Genomic DNA, 15,629 nt, shown 5'->3' with positions numbered 1-15,629 from the left:
GTTCGAGTTGGCTCTAGCATTTCAATTATTAGAAAGAGACTAGGAATAGAAAGTTCTAAACAACAGGGCATATTTGTTTTTCAGGAGGAGGAGAAGGGGAGGGAAGAGGAGGTGGGGAGGAGCAGAAAGAGGAAGAGCAGGAGGTGAAGAACTAGTATATGAATTACAAATGCTAGATGAGCTCAAGCTCTCAAAAATGCAATATCCCCTGAAATCTTAAAACCAAACAATAGTTTAGCTTAACTAGTAAAGAATGTCTCTGCCTTAAGCATTGTGCTCGTTTAAGAACTATCTATATGGATCAAATTGACAACAGCAACTCAAAAGATTAGATGGGAAAACTGTATTTTTCCTATTTAGGGGGCAGTGAGTTTATGCTAATGGGGGAGGAACTGGGAAAAGCAGGGTGAGAATGGTTGCACAACTCAAAGACTGTAATCAGTGTCATTGAATTGTACATGTAGAAACGGTTGAATGGGTGTATGCTCTGTTGTGTATATTTTCGACAACAACAATAACAAATATAAAAAAACTGTATTATTGTTTTATCAGTCATCTAATTTACAGACAGTGGAACAAGTCTAAATAACAATTTTATTCTATTCTACAGCACAATTTTTTACATACATTTTAGTGGTTTTGACAGTGTTACTTTTGAGCACACTTTAAATGAATTCACAGAATGTAAATATATTAGAAATAAAATATACACAGTAAAACAAGAGGCATCCAAATGTTCAGAGGCATGCATACAGAGGTGGTCTGGTTGATGCAATCGCTGGGTACCTTGCCTATTTGAGAATTCACCAGCAAATGTCAGTTCTTCTGTTCTTCATGCCCATATAATTCAAAATCAGAGCATTCTAAACATACACACACAAAATAAACCCTCTTTTAAAGCTACATCAGTACAAAAATTGAACTAGCAAGGCTAAGTGTGTGATTCGACTTAACCATTTGATCAAGCCCATTCTGAGACAACAGATAATATCTGGCATCTGTTCTAAAGGCAAGGTTGTTTCACTTATTAAAACACCAATAGGAGAGATTAATCAACAAAGCAACTAATATGGTAATCTTAATATAAGACACACAGAAAACCAAAAATAACACGTTAAATACCACTCCACTGAGCCAGGATACAACCCATGGACTACAGATGCATGCGTTTCTGTCAAACGATGCTTTAAATACTTCTGTATTAAAAAAAAAAAAAAAGGTATATTGGGAGATGCTGAGGAAAGGTAGAAGGTGAATTTATGCATCTAATTCCACATTTTAAAATGAATATCAAACTAATAATGTAAAGCTAAGTGACAGGGACAGAACCATTGGGCACCAAACAGGCAACACAATTATTCACTGTAATTCATAATGTTCCTCAGGAGTTTTCGGAAGATGGCCAACCCAACAATGCTATCATCATACAGACGTGAATAGCGATCCACTATTGAAAGAGACCCTGAAGAAAACATGGCAAAGGCAGAGAGAGAGGAAAAAATTGGATCTTTTGAAAAAGTTAACGATATCAAAATACTTTCCATCATTGGTAAACCACACTAGGTCAAGTATATGGCCCAAAGCAGCACTGAATTCAAAGTTAGAGGTTGGCAGAAAAGTTTGGAAAACTGCAGTTTTTAAAAATTGGCAATTTCTCCACACTTAACAAAACTGTCAGAAGAGGTATCATGTTTGTTCCTTTGCGGAACGTTGACTGCTTGCTGTGAGAACTCACGACACGAATGAAGAACCGCAGAGATGTACTTCAGTAAAATCTCTTTTTAAAAATTTACAAAAAACTAAGGTTTCTATTTAAAAAATAACCATGTTATGCCAAGATGAAACATGGTACAAAGTAGTGTAAGTTCTGTCCATGATTCGTTACACAGCTAATGGGAGTGATAGAAACAATTTTTTTTTTTTTTTCGTAAAAAGGAAGCTGTTATTACACTGACTTTTACAACCTGAACTAGTAATTTAGAAAAATCATGTAGTAAAATCTGTAAAATGAAAATACAAAATTCTGGTTTGTAAACATCAGTTGGCCAAGCCTATCCAGAGTCCTTCATGATAGTGGGATGGAATGAATAATTAATTCACTATCTTATTTATTTGCTGTGAGAGGGGAAAGCCAGAACACAGCTTTCAGACTTTCACAGTAATTACATTCAAAGGATATAAAGAAAGTCAGTGCAGTTGTCTTTTTTTTTTTTCCTTTTCTTCTTTCCTGAGCAATTTCAGCTCTTACCCCACTCCCAAATGCCATAATTGAAATAATACTGGTTTGGAAACATAGTACAGATTCATCATAAATGTCGCATAAAGTCTGTAGGACTTCGGTAAAGGTATTTCCAAATGGCGTAGTAATGCACTGCAGCTGCCGTGGCCACAAACAGGTGCCAGATGGCATGGGCAAATGGAATGATGCCGTCGCTCTTGAAGAACACAACTCCCAAACAATAAATTAAGCCCCCACAGGCAAGTTCGTGAAGTCCGTCGGTGTTATTCTGTCAACAGAGGGAAAATAAAAAGGTGTGGAAGTTACTACGATGGGCAAAGTTAGAGAGGTAACTGTAATTCTTCCTAAACCTCCTGATTTTCAAGACAATAAAGAAGCTCTGCACGAACAGAATTCTGATCTGTATATATGAATGAAACATAAAAGAAGTCCCTCACACATACACCTGGATTGTGCTTTGTACTGACAGTCTTGACTTGACCAAGCACAGTCACATTACAGGTCTCATACTACAAAGCAGCACAATCTGCTCACCTACAGCATATTTGGAAGGAGCCCTGGTGGTGCAGTAGTTAAGCACTTGGCTGCTAACTGAAAGGTCGGTAGTTCGAACCCACCAGCTGCTCCACAGGAGAATGTGGCAATCTGCTCCTGAAAAGATTACAGCTTTGGAAACCCTATGGGGCAGTTGTACTTGATGGCACTGGGTTTTCTATAGCATGTTAAAGCAGACAGTAATCATGGCCACATCAGGAAAGACCAATTGCTAGAAAAGGACATCATGTTTGGTAAAACAGAGGGTCAGCAAAAATTTGGAAAACCCTCAATGAGATGGACTGACAAAATAGTCACAACGATGGACTCAAACCAATGATCATGAGGGTGGTGCAGGACAGAGCAACATTTCATTCTGTCATACATAAAGTCACCATGAGTTGGAGCCAACTGGATGACAACTAACAACAATGACAATAATCATGGCCAGACGTGGCAGTTCGTTTCAATAAAATACAATCCTTAGTTTTCATTTCCTCTCTTTAAAAGTAAAAGCTTAGGCAGTGCTTAGGAAGCTGATGAAGAAACAAGTCAGACCCCTGTAAACTTGTGGATACTGAGGACTAGGAATAAGAGAGGTTGCAGGTTCTGCAGGATGGGTGGAGACCTGAGCCAGGCCATGACAGAGCAATGGACGGGGATGGGTGTGTGGGTATCCCAGAGGCCTGGGTACTGACGGCTGCAGCCCTGTGAGCACTGGAGCAGGTCCCTGGGCCAAGTCCAGGAAGGAGCAAAGGAAGACTCTAATACAGCCACCTACTTTGAATGGGCCACATACGCCTAGGCTAAACTCAATGACAGCAAAAAGGAAGAGACAACCCAAACTGATATGAGATTTCTCATTAACCTTGGTAAGCTGGGACTTTCGCCAGGTTTGACTAAAACAGTAAAAAAAAAAAAAAAAAAAAAAAGCATTTATTACTTCCTAAAAGTTATAGAGCAAATAGCACCCATTACACAAGCAAAAACAAAATTATTCTCTGTGTGTATGCATAAAGGACATTTTTCCAGGGGTTAAGGCTTTCATCAAACTCTCAAAGGGGCATATGATTCCCTAATGTAAGAGTTACTCACCTAATACAACCTCCTAATTTTAAAGATGAAGAGACACCATCACAGAAGTGAAGTGACCTGCACAAAGTCACCTAACTGGTCACTGCCCCCCAAAATACCACTCTTTTCCTTTCTGTCAAAACAATAAGCAAAGGTCCAAACCTGGTACACAGGTTGGTTTTGACACATTCTAGTTAACAGGTAGTTCCTCAAGATGCTTCAAGGTTATCAACTTGGTATCTTACTAACTTTCAAAGAACTAGAAGAGAGTTAATCCTAAACTGAAAAAAAAGTGTCTTCTTCATTATTAATAATCATTATTGCTACTATGTACCAGCCAAAGTTTGAGGTACTTCTATGCATTTATTTACTCATTTAATTTTCACAACAACCCTAAGTTAGGTACTTATATTATCCCCATTTTACAGACAGAGGTCAAGTAATTTGCCCAAGGCCATGCAGCTTTTAAGTGTCAGAATCAGAATTTGAACAAGGTGGCTCCTGGACTTTCCACTTCTTTTTTTTTTTTAAATTGAGAATTGACAAAGCACCCAATGGCCAAAGATGGAACAATTCTGAGCAACAAAATAAATAAAGTAGTACTGAATTATAACCCAGGATATAAAATAATATCCATGAGTTCATATTGATATAAATGATGGAATAAATAAATAAATGGGGGAGAAGAGACGAATCACCCATCAAGAATTCAAAATATTTTATATAGGGACACCATAGTATTTATGTAGCTATACCCCAAGGAGGTGGAGCATAACCCCTCATTCCTTAAGAGTGGGCTGCACATAGTCACTTTCTTCCAAAGAGTACAGTTTGAAAAAGGGGAAAAAAGAGTAACTTTACAGTGAAGAAACCTGACAAACACTACCTCAGCCAGGTGATCAAAGTCAACATCAACAGTGATAAGTCACATTGAAAGTCTGTGCCCTTGATATGATGATGCACCACTTCTTCTGTGGTCTTCCTTCCAAAAATCCATAACTCCAGTCTACACTTGAGAAAACCATCAGACAAATCCCAAGCAGACATTGTACAAAATTCCTGTAATCCCCAAAACTCTGAATGTCATCAACAACAAGGAAAGTCTGAGAAATTCAGGGCCAAGAGGAGCCTAAGGAGACATGACAACTGAATGTCACGTGGTATCCTGGATAGAATCCTGGAACAAAAGAAGAATATTAAGGGAAAACTAAGGAAAACTGAATAAAGTATATACTTTAATTAATAATGATGTAGTAACATTGGTCCATTAGTTATAATAAATGTACCATACTAATTTAAGATGCTAACAATCGGGGAAACTGGGTGTGGGTATATGGGAACCTTCTGTACTATCTCTGCAACTCTTCTGTAAACCTGAAACTATTCTAAAACTAAAAGTTTTCTTTTTTTTGGATGATTAATTTTACAGAGTATAACATACAGACATTAAGTGAACGGTACAAGTTTTGATAAATGTACGTAACCAACATCCCTATCAAGATACACAACTATCCCAATACCCCAAACGTTTCCTTTCCCAGTCTTGGACACCTCTGCCACCAAGGCAACCACTGTTCTGATTACTACCACCACAGTTTAGGGTTAACTGTTCTAGAACTTCACATAAACGGAATTATATACTATGTACATTTTTTGTGTCTGGCTTTTGTTTACTTGTTCAACATAATGTTTTTCAGATTCATCCACGTTTGTGTATATTGTTGTTCATTCCTTTTTATTGCTTAGTATTCTGTTGATTTACTCAATGTAATTTCATCAATTCTTTCCATTTTGTGGCTATGATAATGTTAATATTTACATTCTCTTACAAGTCTTTTTGTAGATAAATTTTATCTTCATTTCTGTCAGGTAATACCTAAGAATGAAACTGTTGGGTCACAGGGTAAATGTAAGCTTAATTTTTTAAGAAATTGCTACACTATTTTTTTAAGTGGTTATATCATTTTACAAGGAGCCCTGGTGGCACACTGGTTAAGCCCTCAGCTGCTAACAAAGGCTGACGTTTCGAACCCACCAGCAGCTCCTCAGGAGAAAAGATCCAGCAGTCTGCTCCCATCAAGATTACAGCCTAGGAAACCCTGTGGGGCAGTTCTACTCAGTCCTATAGCGTCACTATGAGTCAGAATCGACTTGATGGCACATAACAACATATCATTTTACACTCCTACCAACAATGTATTAGGGTTCCAGATATTTCACATCCTTGACAATATTTGGTGTTGTCAATCTTTTTATAATTTTAGCCATTCTACAGGCTACATAGTGGTAGCTCCTTGTGATTTTAATTTTTATTTCCCTAATTTCCCTGATGACTAACGATGTGGAGCACTTTTTCCAGGGCTTACTGGACACTTGTATATCTTTCTTTGTGATGTTCTGTTCAAATCTTCTACCCATTTTAACGGGATTGTCTTTTTATTATTGAGTTGGAATTTTTTTTTTCTTAATATATTCTTACATCCTTTGTCAAGTACCTAGAGAGCAAGCATTTTCTCTCAGCCTGTGGCTTGTCTACTCATTTTCTTAATAGTGTCTTCTAATGAACAAGTTTTTAATTTTGAAGAAGTCCAAATTACCATTTTTTTCTTTTATGGTTGGTGCTTTCTGTGGCCTAAGAAAACTGCATATGTTAAAATTGTGATGAATGCGCCTATGTTTTCTTCTAATAACTTTACAGTTTTGGCATGGTTTATATTTAGGTCTACAATTCATCTCAAATTAATTTTTATGTAAGGAATGAGGTTGAGGTCCACGGTTTTTCACATGGATATCCTATTGTTCTACACCATTTGTTGAAAAGACTTCCCATTCACCACTTAATTTCTTTAGTGTCTTTGTTGAAAATCAATTCACCATATAAGTGGAAGTCTATTTTTACACTCTTCATTCTGTCCCATTGATCTGTCTATCTTTAATACTATACTGGCTGGATTACTATACCTTTACAGTAAGTCTTGAAATCAGGTAGCATTAAGTCCTTCAAGGCTGTCCTTTTTTGAAACAGTTTTTGGCTATTCTAGGTCCTTTGCCATTTCCAAATCAATTTTAGAATCAGTTTGTCAATTTCCAAAAAAAAGGTCTGCTGGGATTTTGATTGCGATTGTGGTAAATTTATGGGTCAGCCTGGGGAGAATCAACATCTTAATGACATCAAATATTACAATTCATGAACATAGTCTATTGCTCAATTATTTAGGTCTTCTTTAATTTCTCAGCAGGGTTTTGTAGTTTTCAGTGTACACATTCTTCATTAAATTTATCCCTAAATTTTTGTTTATGTTATTGTAAACAGTATTTTTTAATGTAATTTTCCAGTTGCTAGTTTCAAGTATATGTAAATATAGTTGATTATTGTATTTTGACCTTGTGGCCCACTACCTTTCTAATTTTTTTTCTTACTTTTAGTAACTTTTTGTAGGTTAAGATTTTCTACATATGTGCCCTATGTCATCTGTGAATAAAGACAGAGTTATCTATTCTTTTCCAATCTGTATGCCTTTCATTTCCTTTTCTCGTCTTATTGCACTGCTAGAACTTCAGTTCAACGTTGAACAAAAGTGACAAGGGCAGACACTGTTGCCTTGTTGCCAGTCTTAGAGGAAAAGCATTTTCTCCACCATTAAATATGATATTAGCAGGTAGGTTTTTCATAGATGCCCTTTAATGAATTTATGATATTTTCCTTCTATTTCAAGTTTGCTGATTTTTTTTTAATCATGAATAAGTAGTCCATTTTTTTCAAAAGTTTTTTCTGCATCTCTTGAGACAACCATATGTTTTTCTCCTTGTTTCTCTCAATGTAATAAGCTTTAATGACTAATTACTGAACCATCCTCGCATTGCTGAAATAAATCTGACTTGGGTATGATGTATTATTCTTTTCAAATATTGGTTAATTATATTTGAAAATATGTTGTTGAAGACTTTTCTGTCAATTTTATTAAGCATGTTGATTTGTAGTTTCCTTGTCTTGTAATACCTTGGTCTGATTTTGTTATCAGGGTAATGCTGGCCTCATAAAATGAACTGGGAATTGTTCCTTCCATCTCTACTTTCTGCAAGAGTTTGTGTAGAGCTGACATTACTTCTACCTTAAACAAGATAGAATGATTCAGTGAACCTACCTGGATGTGAGATTTTCTTTGTAGGAAGATTTTTATTTATGAATTCAATTTCTTTAATAGATAAAGGGCTATCCAGATTTCTTGTTTCTTTTTGAGTCTGTTGTGGTAGACTGTCTTTTAAGAATCTGTCCATTTTATCTAAGTTGCTGTATATATGGCATAAAGTTATTTATAATATTCTTTTATTAATAATAGTCCTTTTATAATATCTATAGCATCTATATTGATATTCCCTTTTTTATTGATTATATTGATATTTTATGTTTTCTCTATTTTTTAATCAGTCGACTTAAGTTTTACCAACTGTATTGACCTTTTAAAGAACTAACTTTCGGTTTTGTTAATTTTCTCTATTGTTTATCCATTTCTTTCTTAATTTTAGATTTCCATTCTTTATTTCTTTACTTCCAGCTATTTTGGGATTAATTTACTCTTCTCTACTAGCTTAAGGTGGAAGCTTAGATCACTGATTTTAAAACTTTCTTCTTTTCTAATACAAGCACTGCTTTAGCGGCATTCCACAAATTTTGTTAGGCTGTGTTTTCATTATCATTCAGTTCAAATTATTTTCTAGTTTTCTTCTGATCTGTCCTTTGATCCATGAGGTTATTTAGAAATGTTTTGTTTAATTTTCAAATATTTAGAAATATTCCACATCTTCTTTGTTGTATGATTTCAATTCTTTTACATTTATTGAGGATTATTTTATGGCCCTGCCTATGATCTACCTTAATGAACATTCCATACTTCAAAAGAATTAGTATACTGCAGTGGTTGGGTATAGTGTTCTGAAATGTCAATTAGGTTAAATTATTGATAATGTTGTTCAATCTGCTATTCCTACTGCTTTTTTGTCTACATGTTTAATTACTTGTTCAGTTACTGAGAGAGAAGTGTTAAAATCCCCAATCATGACTGTGGATTTGTTTCCCCTTTACTTTGGTTAGATTTTGTTCCATGTATTTTGAAGGTCTGTTATTAGGTGCACAAACATTTAGGACTGTTATATCTTCTTGAAGAAATAACCCTTTTACCATTATGAAATGTCCATCTTAATTCCTGGTATTGATTGTTTACTTTATCTGACATTAATATAGCCATTTCAACTTTCTTAATGATTAGTATTTTCACGGCATATCTCTTCCATCCTCTTACTTTTAACTTACCTGAGTCTTTATATTTAAAGTGTGTCTCATACAAACAACATAGAGCTGAGTCTTCCTTTTTTATCCAGTCTGAGTATCTCTGCCTTTTAATTGTGAGTGTTCAGGCCATTTTTATTTAACATAATCATTGATATGATTGCTTTTAAGTTTCCCATCTTGCTATTTGTTTTTTATTTGGTCTCATCAAGTCTTGTTTCCTTTATCCTCTTTTCCTGCCTTCTTTTAAATTAAATTAGCTGAGTATCTCCAATATTTTATCTTTTCCATTGGCTATTTAGCTGTTAACTTTTTTTTTTTTTAATGGTTGCTCTAGGAGTTACAAACTACACCCTCATCACAATACATCTTTATTATTATACCCATACACGTAAGATAAGACCTCCACAACAATATACTTCTATTTCCTCACCTTTGTTGTTATATATTTTCCATTTCCCCGTTCTCTGTTGTGATATACTTTCCTTCTACATATGTTATAAACCCCACCTTATCTTCTGAAGAAATTAAGAAACGAGAAACAGTCTTTTATGTTTACTAACTCCCCAGCTCTATCACATGAGATTGGTGCTATCTGCACAACTACCCCCACCACACGTATGTGCACACTCACACAGGTATACAGACTCTATGTTCTAGACAGTGAGCTGTTTTCAGTTCTTCAAAGATGCTAGTGCTTTTGCCCTACTGTATTCTCTACTTCTAACACATGCCTCACCCCTACCATCTCCTGGCTCCCACTTGTCCTTTAGAATTAGCTTAAATATCATCATTTCCTCTGGTACCTACTTCTATCATGTGCTCCCATCACAACCTGCACTTCCCCCAATCAAAGGCATTATCAAACTGTATTATAGTTTCTCATTTAAGATGAACTGTATTTTCCTGCTTGATCCAAAGTCTATGAAGGAAAGTGTGGGGATGTCCTTGCTTGATTACATAAACATCAGCCACCTATTACTGCACCATTTGTGAAAATGCCAATTAAAAAATTAGATTAGTAAAAATTCTGGATAAACCTGTTTTTATGATCCCCAGAGGGAATGTACTTGGATTTCTACTATAATGATTCATAACCCATCTACATAAACCTTTGAGTATCCTGAGTCACCCTCTAACTCTATGTCCTTCACAGCAGATTTTCTCATTACCTGTTGCCTCCCCCTCTTACTGTTTCCCGTTGCCTTCACCAACTAAACTGTATGTATTTTTCACGCTAGGTAACTATTAGAGCCATCATAAACCTTATATTTCAAAGAAAAATATACTATTAGATTCTCACACCTTTTACAAGTCTTTTCATGGAAAGGGCAGGAACTATACTGGAGTTTCATTCTCATAACATGCCTAGGGGCTCAGGAATGAAATTACAAGTACCGTTCTTTTGACCAGGCTGGGAAGAGAGTTCAGACTAAATACATTGTGACCTCCTTAATATAGCTGTTATTGTTGGGTGCCGTCGAGTCAATTTTCAACTCATAGTGGCCTCATGTGACAGAGTAGAACGGCCCCATAGGGTTTTCTCGTCAGTAATCTTTATGGGAGCAGATGGCGAGGTCTTTCTTCCGTGGAGCTGCTGAGTGGGTTCGATCCTCAAACATTTTTGGTTAGCAGACAAGTGCTTAACTGTTGTGCCACCAGGGCTCCTTTTATAGTCCAAAAACCCCAAACCCGTTGCCGTCGAGTCGATTCTGACTCATATAGGACCGTATAGGACGGAGTCGAACTGCCCCATGAGGTTTCCAAGGAGCGGCTGGTGGATTTGAACTGCCGACCTTTTGGTTAGTAGCTGTAGCTCTTAACCACTATGCCAATAGTAACTAGTACCAAAAAATGCAGAGCATTCAACACTGTACTATATTAGCTAAAAGCACAAGTAACCAATTGGATGAAATCCTGAGGGTGTAGTGATATGTTGCTATTTCTAATTGACAGATACACACAGATTTCTCAAGTATCATTCAAGTCGAAAGGGAGTTCAGAATATATACATGCAATAGCCTACTGGGGGTAATGTTACACTTCTATCCATCAAAGTCCCCAAAATAAATTTTCAAGCAGTGTGAAAAAAGCACTTTCCTGGGAAAAATAAACAACATGACATAAAAGCAAATGACAGGAAAAGTAAGAGCGAGGAGATTTCAGAAGTATCAGAGAGAAGACTGGACCAAATGACCTTTTAAGATCTTTCCCATTATCCTTGAGATTTTAGACTTCTGCAATTCATATTTTCTTCATTGTAAGAAACCTCAAATTTTACCCTCTTCCACTGAAAGACGGTGAAGACAGTAAGTTATTCAATCAGAAGTACTGGCCTTATTATAATCAGAAACCTCTTTGGGAGGAAAAGGGTGGAGTTGAGGGTGGGATAAACAGAAAGGATCATCAAAAAGAATCAGATAAATAGAGTGGATTACCATAAGGAAAGAAACATGTCTAAATTTATAGATTTTCCAAACTGTAGATGGTACCTAGTAAAAGTGGCTGGCACTTTGTTATTTGTAGATTTTTCTTTTGAGTCTTTTGTTGATGAAAATGCTTTACCAAGAAAAGCTATATATAACGTATATGGTCACATTACGAACCCTGTTAAATTATAAAGGAAACAGGTGAAAAAACTAAAATAATAAAGCCACTTCTTACCATTGATGTCACCACCAATGCTGGAGAAAATCCCATTGTGAGATAGAAAAAGAGCTCAACCACCTTATACCTGCAGGAACAGAAATGCAGTATTTATATTTTCTGTAACATGGAGACCATTTCCATACCATTTTTTCCTTTTGGAAAAAAAAAAAGCTCTTAACTATTCAAACAAAATACATTTTTCTAGCCGGAGACCCTTAGGCTTCCAACTAAAATATCATAATTCTGCTAACAATGAACTGGCATTTCTTTTAAGAATTGAAAAAATATCCAACTGGGTAGACTACCTAGAAAACGTTTTCTGCCCAAAGTAGTTACCACTGAATCCAGTTTGCCTTGCATTTCTCCCCTTCCAAGCCTATGGTGTTTGCCTACATTATCATTCCAATCCAGAGATATTAGAAACTCAAAGGATGAAGATGGACTGGGATGCAACTTGATGCCTAGTCTATCAGCTGCAAAGCAATAACACCCCTAAGGAATGAAGGGCATGTATTTTTGTTCTATTTTGTATCTGCACAAACTCCAATTCATAAGGCTCATCGCATTACACTACAGAATGTTTGATAACTCTAAGAAACACATTATGTTGAAATTCAGTTTACATTTCTGCCTAATCAAACTAGATTATAAGTTCCTCAAAGGCAGGGACCAAATTTTATTTATGTTTGTATCTGCAAGGTCTAGAACAGTACCTAGAACATTTTAAGCACTCCCTAATGTCTGCCAAATGGAACGGCCAGGAGTGACTCACACAGTTCACTCTTGGTGTTTTATACTCAAAGCCTACCATGTAGTAACCATATTAGGGAACTGGGGAAGAATGGGTTTACGTGTTTAGTTTACATCCGAAGGCCTGAAACTGGAGAAGAGATAGTTGCCTTACTTTACTTCCTATTTTATCTAAGGATATAAATTAGGGACTTGAACCCAAATATGAAACTGTTCCCTTGCATTTATATATACTGCATAATGCCACTCAGAATTGCTAATTATGATCAAAAAGGCATTTAAGTGAATTTCAAAGTCACAGAGAAATTAGTGAAACTAACGTTTTCTTCTAAAAAGGGAAATAATTTAATACTTTGTGATAAACACAAATTATGTTCAATTCTGGGAGCCATTAGGCCAACCACAACAGATAAAGAACTTAATTAACTATATTCAAAGGCAGGGATCTCATGTTTGTGAGTTTCTCAAATTCAGGCGTATGAGGTAATGGAAAGAGCCATGGAATAGCAACTAGGACGCTTGGGTCCTAATTCCGGAATGAGTCCACTGATTTGATGCATGTTCTGGATGTCTTTATTTTTTAAGCATGAAATTGGAATAGATGACCTTGAGGGTCTCCTCTAGAGCTAATATGCTGAATTTAAACAAGTTTTTCTTTATATATTGCTAAATATTTGTAACTATGAACTATGAATAATTGCTTAAAAAACTGTGCCCACAGTTAGACTCTTCAGAATTTAGATGCCCTTCCAAACATCCCCTTTCTCAGGGAATTCTCACTTGGAACACCTTCTAGATTCCTATCTAGGTGTTATGCTGGGCACTTAATATCTAATTTCTTTAATCTTCATAGCAACCTTGAAAAGCAGTTATCTTTTTCTTGTGACAACTGTGAATCATAAGAGGTTATGGCTAGTTTGCAGATAAGGCTACTGTGCCTCAGGATGTGAAATGAGGTCCAGCTGACTCCAAAAGGACTGGGCACATGGCCTCTTTAACTGCATCAGATCACACACGCCATTCATTTCCTTCCGTAGCGACTGTCCACCAATGATGAATACCAAATGGCTCTGAAGAGTTATTAAAAACAATATACATTCTGTTTATGTAAAAGAGTAAATTGTGCTCTAATACAGATAAAATTTAGGCAGTGCATTTGAAATCTATCAAGTGTAAATTATTTTCTCTTACTTTTCATGGTAGAGAAATACATAAATGGTTCCTCCAGCTGCCATGAGCCAGATAAACCAACGCATATGAGACGCCAGGGGTCCAAGTTCACGGAGGTTTAACCTAAAAATGTAAACATGACAACAAAGAACAGAAGTGATAAATGAAGGGAATTTGCAGAACTTGTGTTTTCCTCCAGTCACTGAAAACTGGGAGAGAGAGTACTACCCTACAGTCCGGAGGAAAAGGCACTCAACACACAAGGAGGCATTTGGACAATGAGGGTAAAATTAATAACTCAAAGACAAACTGTCAGTCGACCTTTAAGACTTAGAGTAGTTCCAACGTGGTTTAAAAATAGAACCAGCTAAAAGCAGACGTGTAGAAGTGGGTCCCAGCATACCTGTGACGCCTGACCTTCCTTATTCGGCAGACTGTGGTAAAGGTCACTTGCCTTCTAATTTCTGACAATGTATTTGGAAACAGACTGTTTACAAAGCTGAATGAGAACCCTGAACAAAATCCTGAACTGGGATCACGTACCCACAGCACATACCTAATATACAGGCCAAGTGTCTCCGTTATCAATCTCTCTGCCAAGAGAGAACATGAGGAGGAATATTCCAAACATATATGCTGGAAGATATTCTGTTAGAATTTAACCGGGGGCTGTTATGATGCCTAAATTTTAAAATGCTGCAAATTGTACTAGTTATGTATTATGAATAAACATGGGGGTGAAGGAAAAGGTTGTTCTGATTGGCTATAAAATTAACACTTCCAAGTGGAAAAGGTACTCCCTGCATATCTGAAACTACATATGAACAAATTTCTCCACTTTAATATTCAATTCCTCGCCTGCATTAAAAAAATTTTTTATTTACTTATTTTAAATTGAGGTATACTTCACAACAGCCTTTAAGTGTTCTTGCTCCAATATGAAGCAGACCTATAATTTAGCAGCAAATGTTGGGGAGAGACAGTACTAGTTTTACTCCAACAGATAATTAGGTTTCTTCTGAATGACTGATGCTGTGTTAGCCGGAATCTAGCAGCTTGCTTTTAAATGACTACAACAGTTGACGGCATAATGTGAACTTATGAGTGTTTAAAACTGGACCATGTCTTAAGGTGGGAAAGCTAAGGTTTCTTTAATTATGGGTTTCAAAGCAACAAAAGATTCTATCTGATCAGCACCAAAAGGGCGGCAGGATAAAGGAAACTGAAGAGAACAGTGGGTATTTTAAATACTGTAAGTCCCCGGGTTAGGAAAATCTGACTTACTGGACAACTCATACTTGCCCTTCAATGTTAAATAAATTTGCTCTCACTTTGAAACAACTGGAACAACCCCTACTCACAACAACAAATTCATCACAACCACCTTCACTCGCTGCACCTGCAGCTTTTAAATCATTGAAAAGGCTGCGAGCCATTACTTGCACTAAAGCAAGGCTAAATAAGAACCCTATGCACCTGTTCCAGCTTACCTACAAATTCTTAAAGACACACTTAGGGACGGAGCCCGTTCGTAATCCAGGAACTGCCTGTAGCTAGATAATCTGGCTAATTCTTTTACTCTATGGCTAAAGAAGTGAGAAATGCACTTGGTTTATAGCAGCTGTGGCTCTGTGAAGTGAACTAAAAAATGGAATAAATTTTAAAAGTGAGCTTGCTTTCCTCATATATATTTACAGCACCTCCACTTGAACAATTTGATGTTCATGTGTTCTGAACAGCAACAGAGGTGTATAGAAGGCGTATGGAGGGCAAATGATACACATTTTGAAAATCAGCATGCTACCTCCACACGTTCCCAGCACTTCCTGAACAATGCAAAGCCCAGATAAGCATTCTGAACAGCAGCAATATTCTCCCCTTCAAATCTGCAATCTGACCCAAGTAAATCAAACTGGGGGGAAAAGG

At 36.5% G+C, this 15,629-nt stretch overlaps 1 protein-coding gene across 1 annotated transcript in view; it reads right to left on the bottom strand.

Moving 5' to 3' along the window:
• Positions 1 to 571: 571 nt before the first annotated feature.
• The window catches only part of MMD (monocyte to macrophage differentiation associated), a 32,159-nt gene continuing 17,101 nt past the window's right edge, over positions 572 to 15,629 (bottom strand). The window contains exons 5-7 of the mRNA XM_004377905.1: positions 13,725 to 13,826; positions 11,799 to 11,868; positions 572 to 2,507 (exon numbers count right to left, since the gene is read on the bottom strand). Of these exons, the coding sequence (XP_004377962.1) occupies positions 2,307 to 2,507; positions 11,799 to 11,868; positions 13,725 to 13,826 (373 nt within the window). The 3' untranslated portion in view covers positions 572 to 2,306. The remainder of the gene's footprint in view (positions 2,508 to 11,798; positions 11,869 to 13,724; positions 13,827 to 15,629) is intronic.

Source organism: Trichechus manatus, unplaced genomic scaffold (assembly GCF_000243295.1).
Source record: "Trichechus manatus latirostris isolate Lorelei unplaced genomic scaffold, TriManLat1.0 scaffold00054, whole genome shotgun sequence".
NCBI lineage: Eukaryota > Metazoa > Chordata > Mammalia > Sirenia > Trichechidae > Trichechus > Trichechus manatus.
The sequence above is the reverse complement of the archived record's forward strand: the minus strand, read 5'-3'. Positions and strand labels throughout refer to the sequence as shown.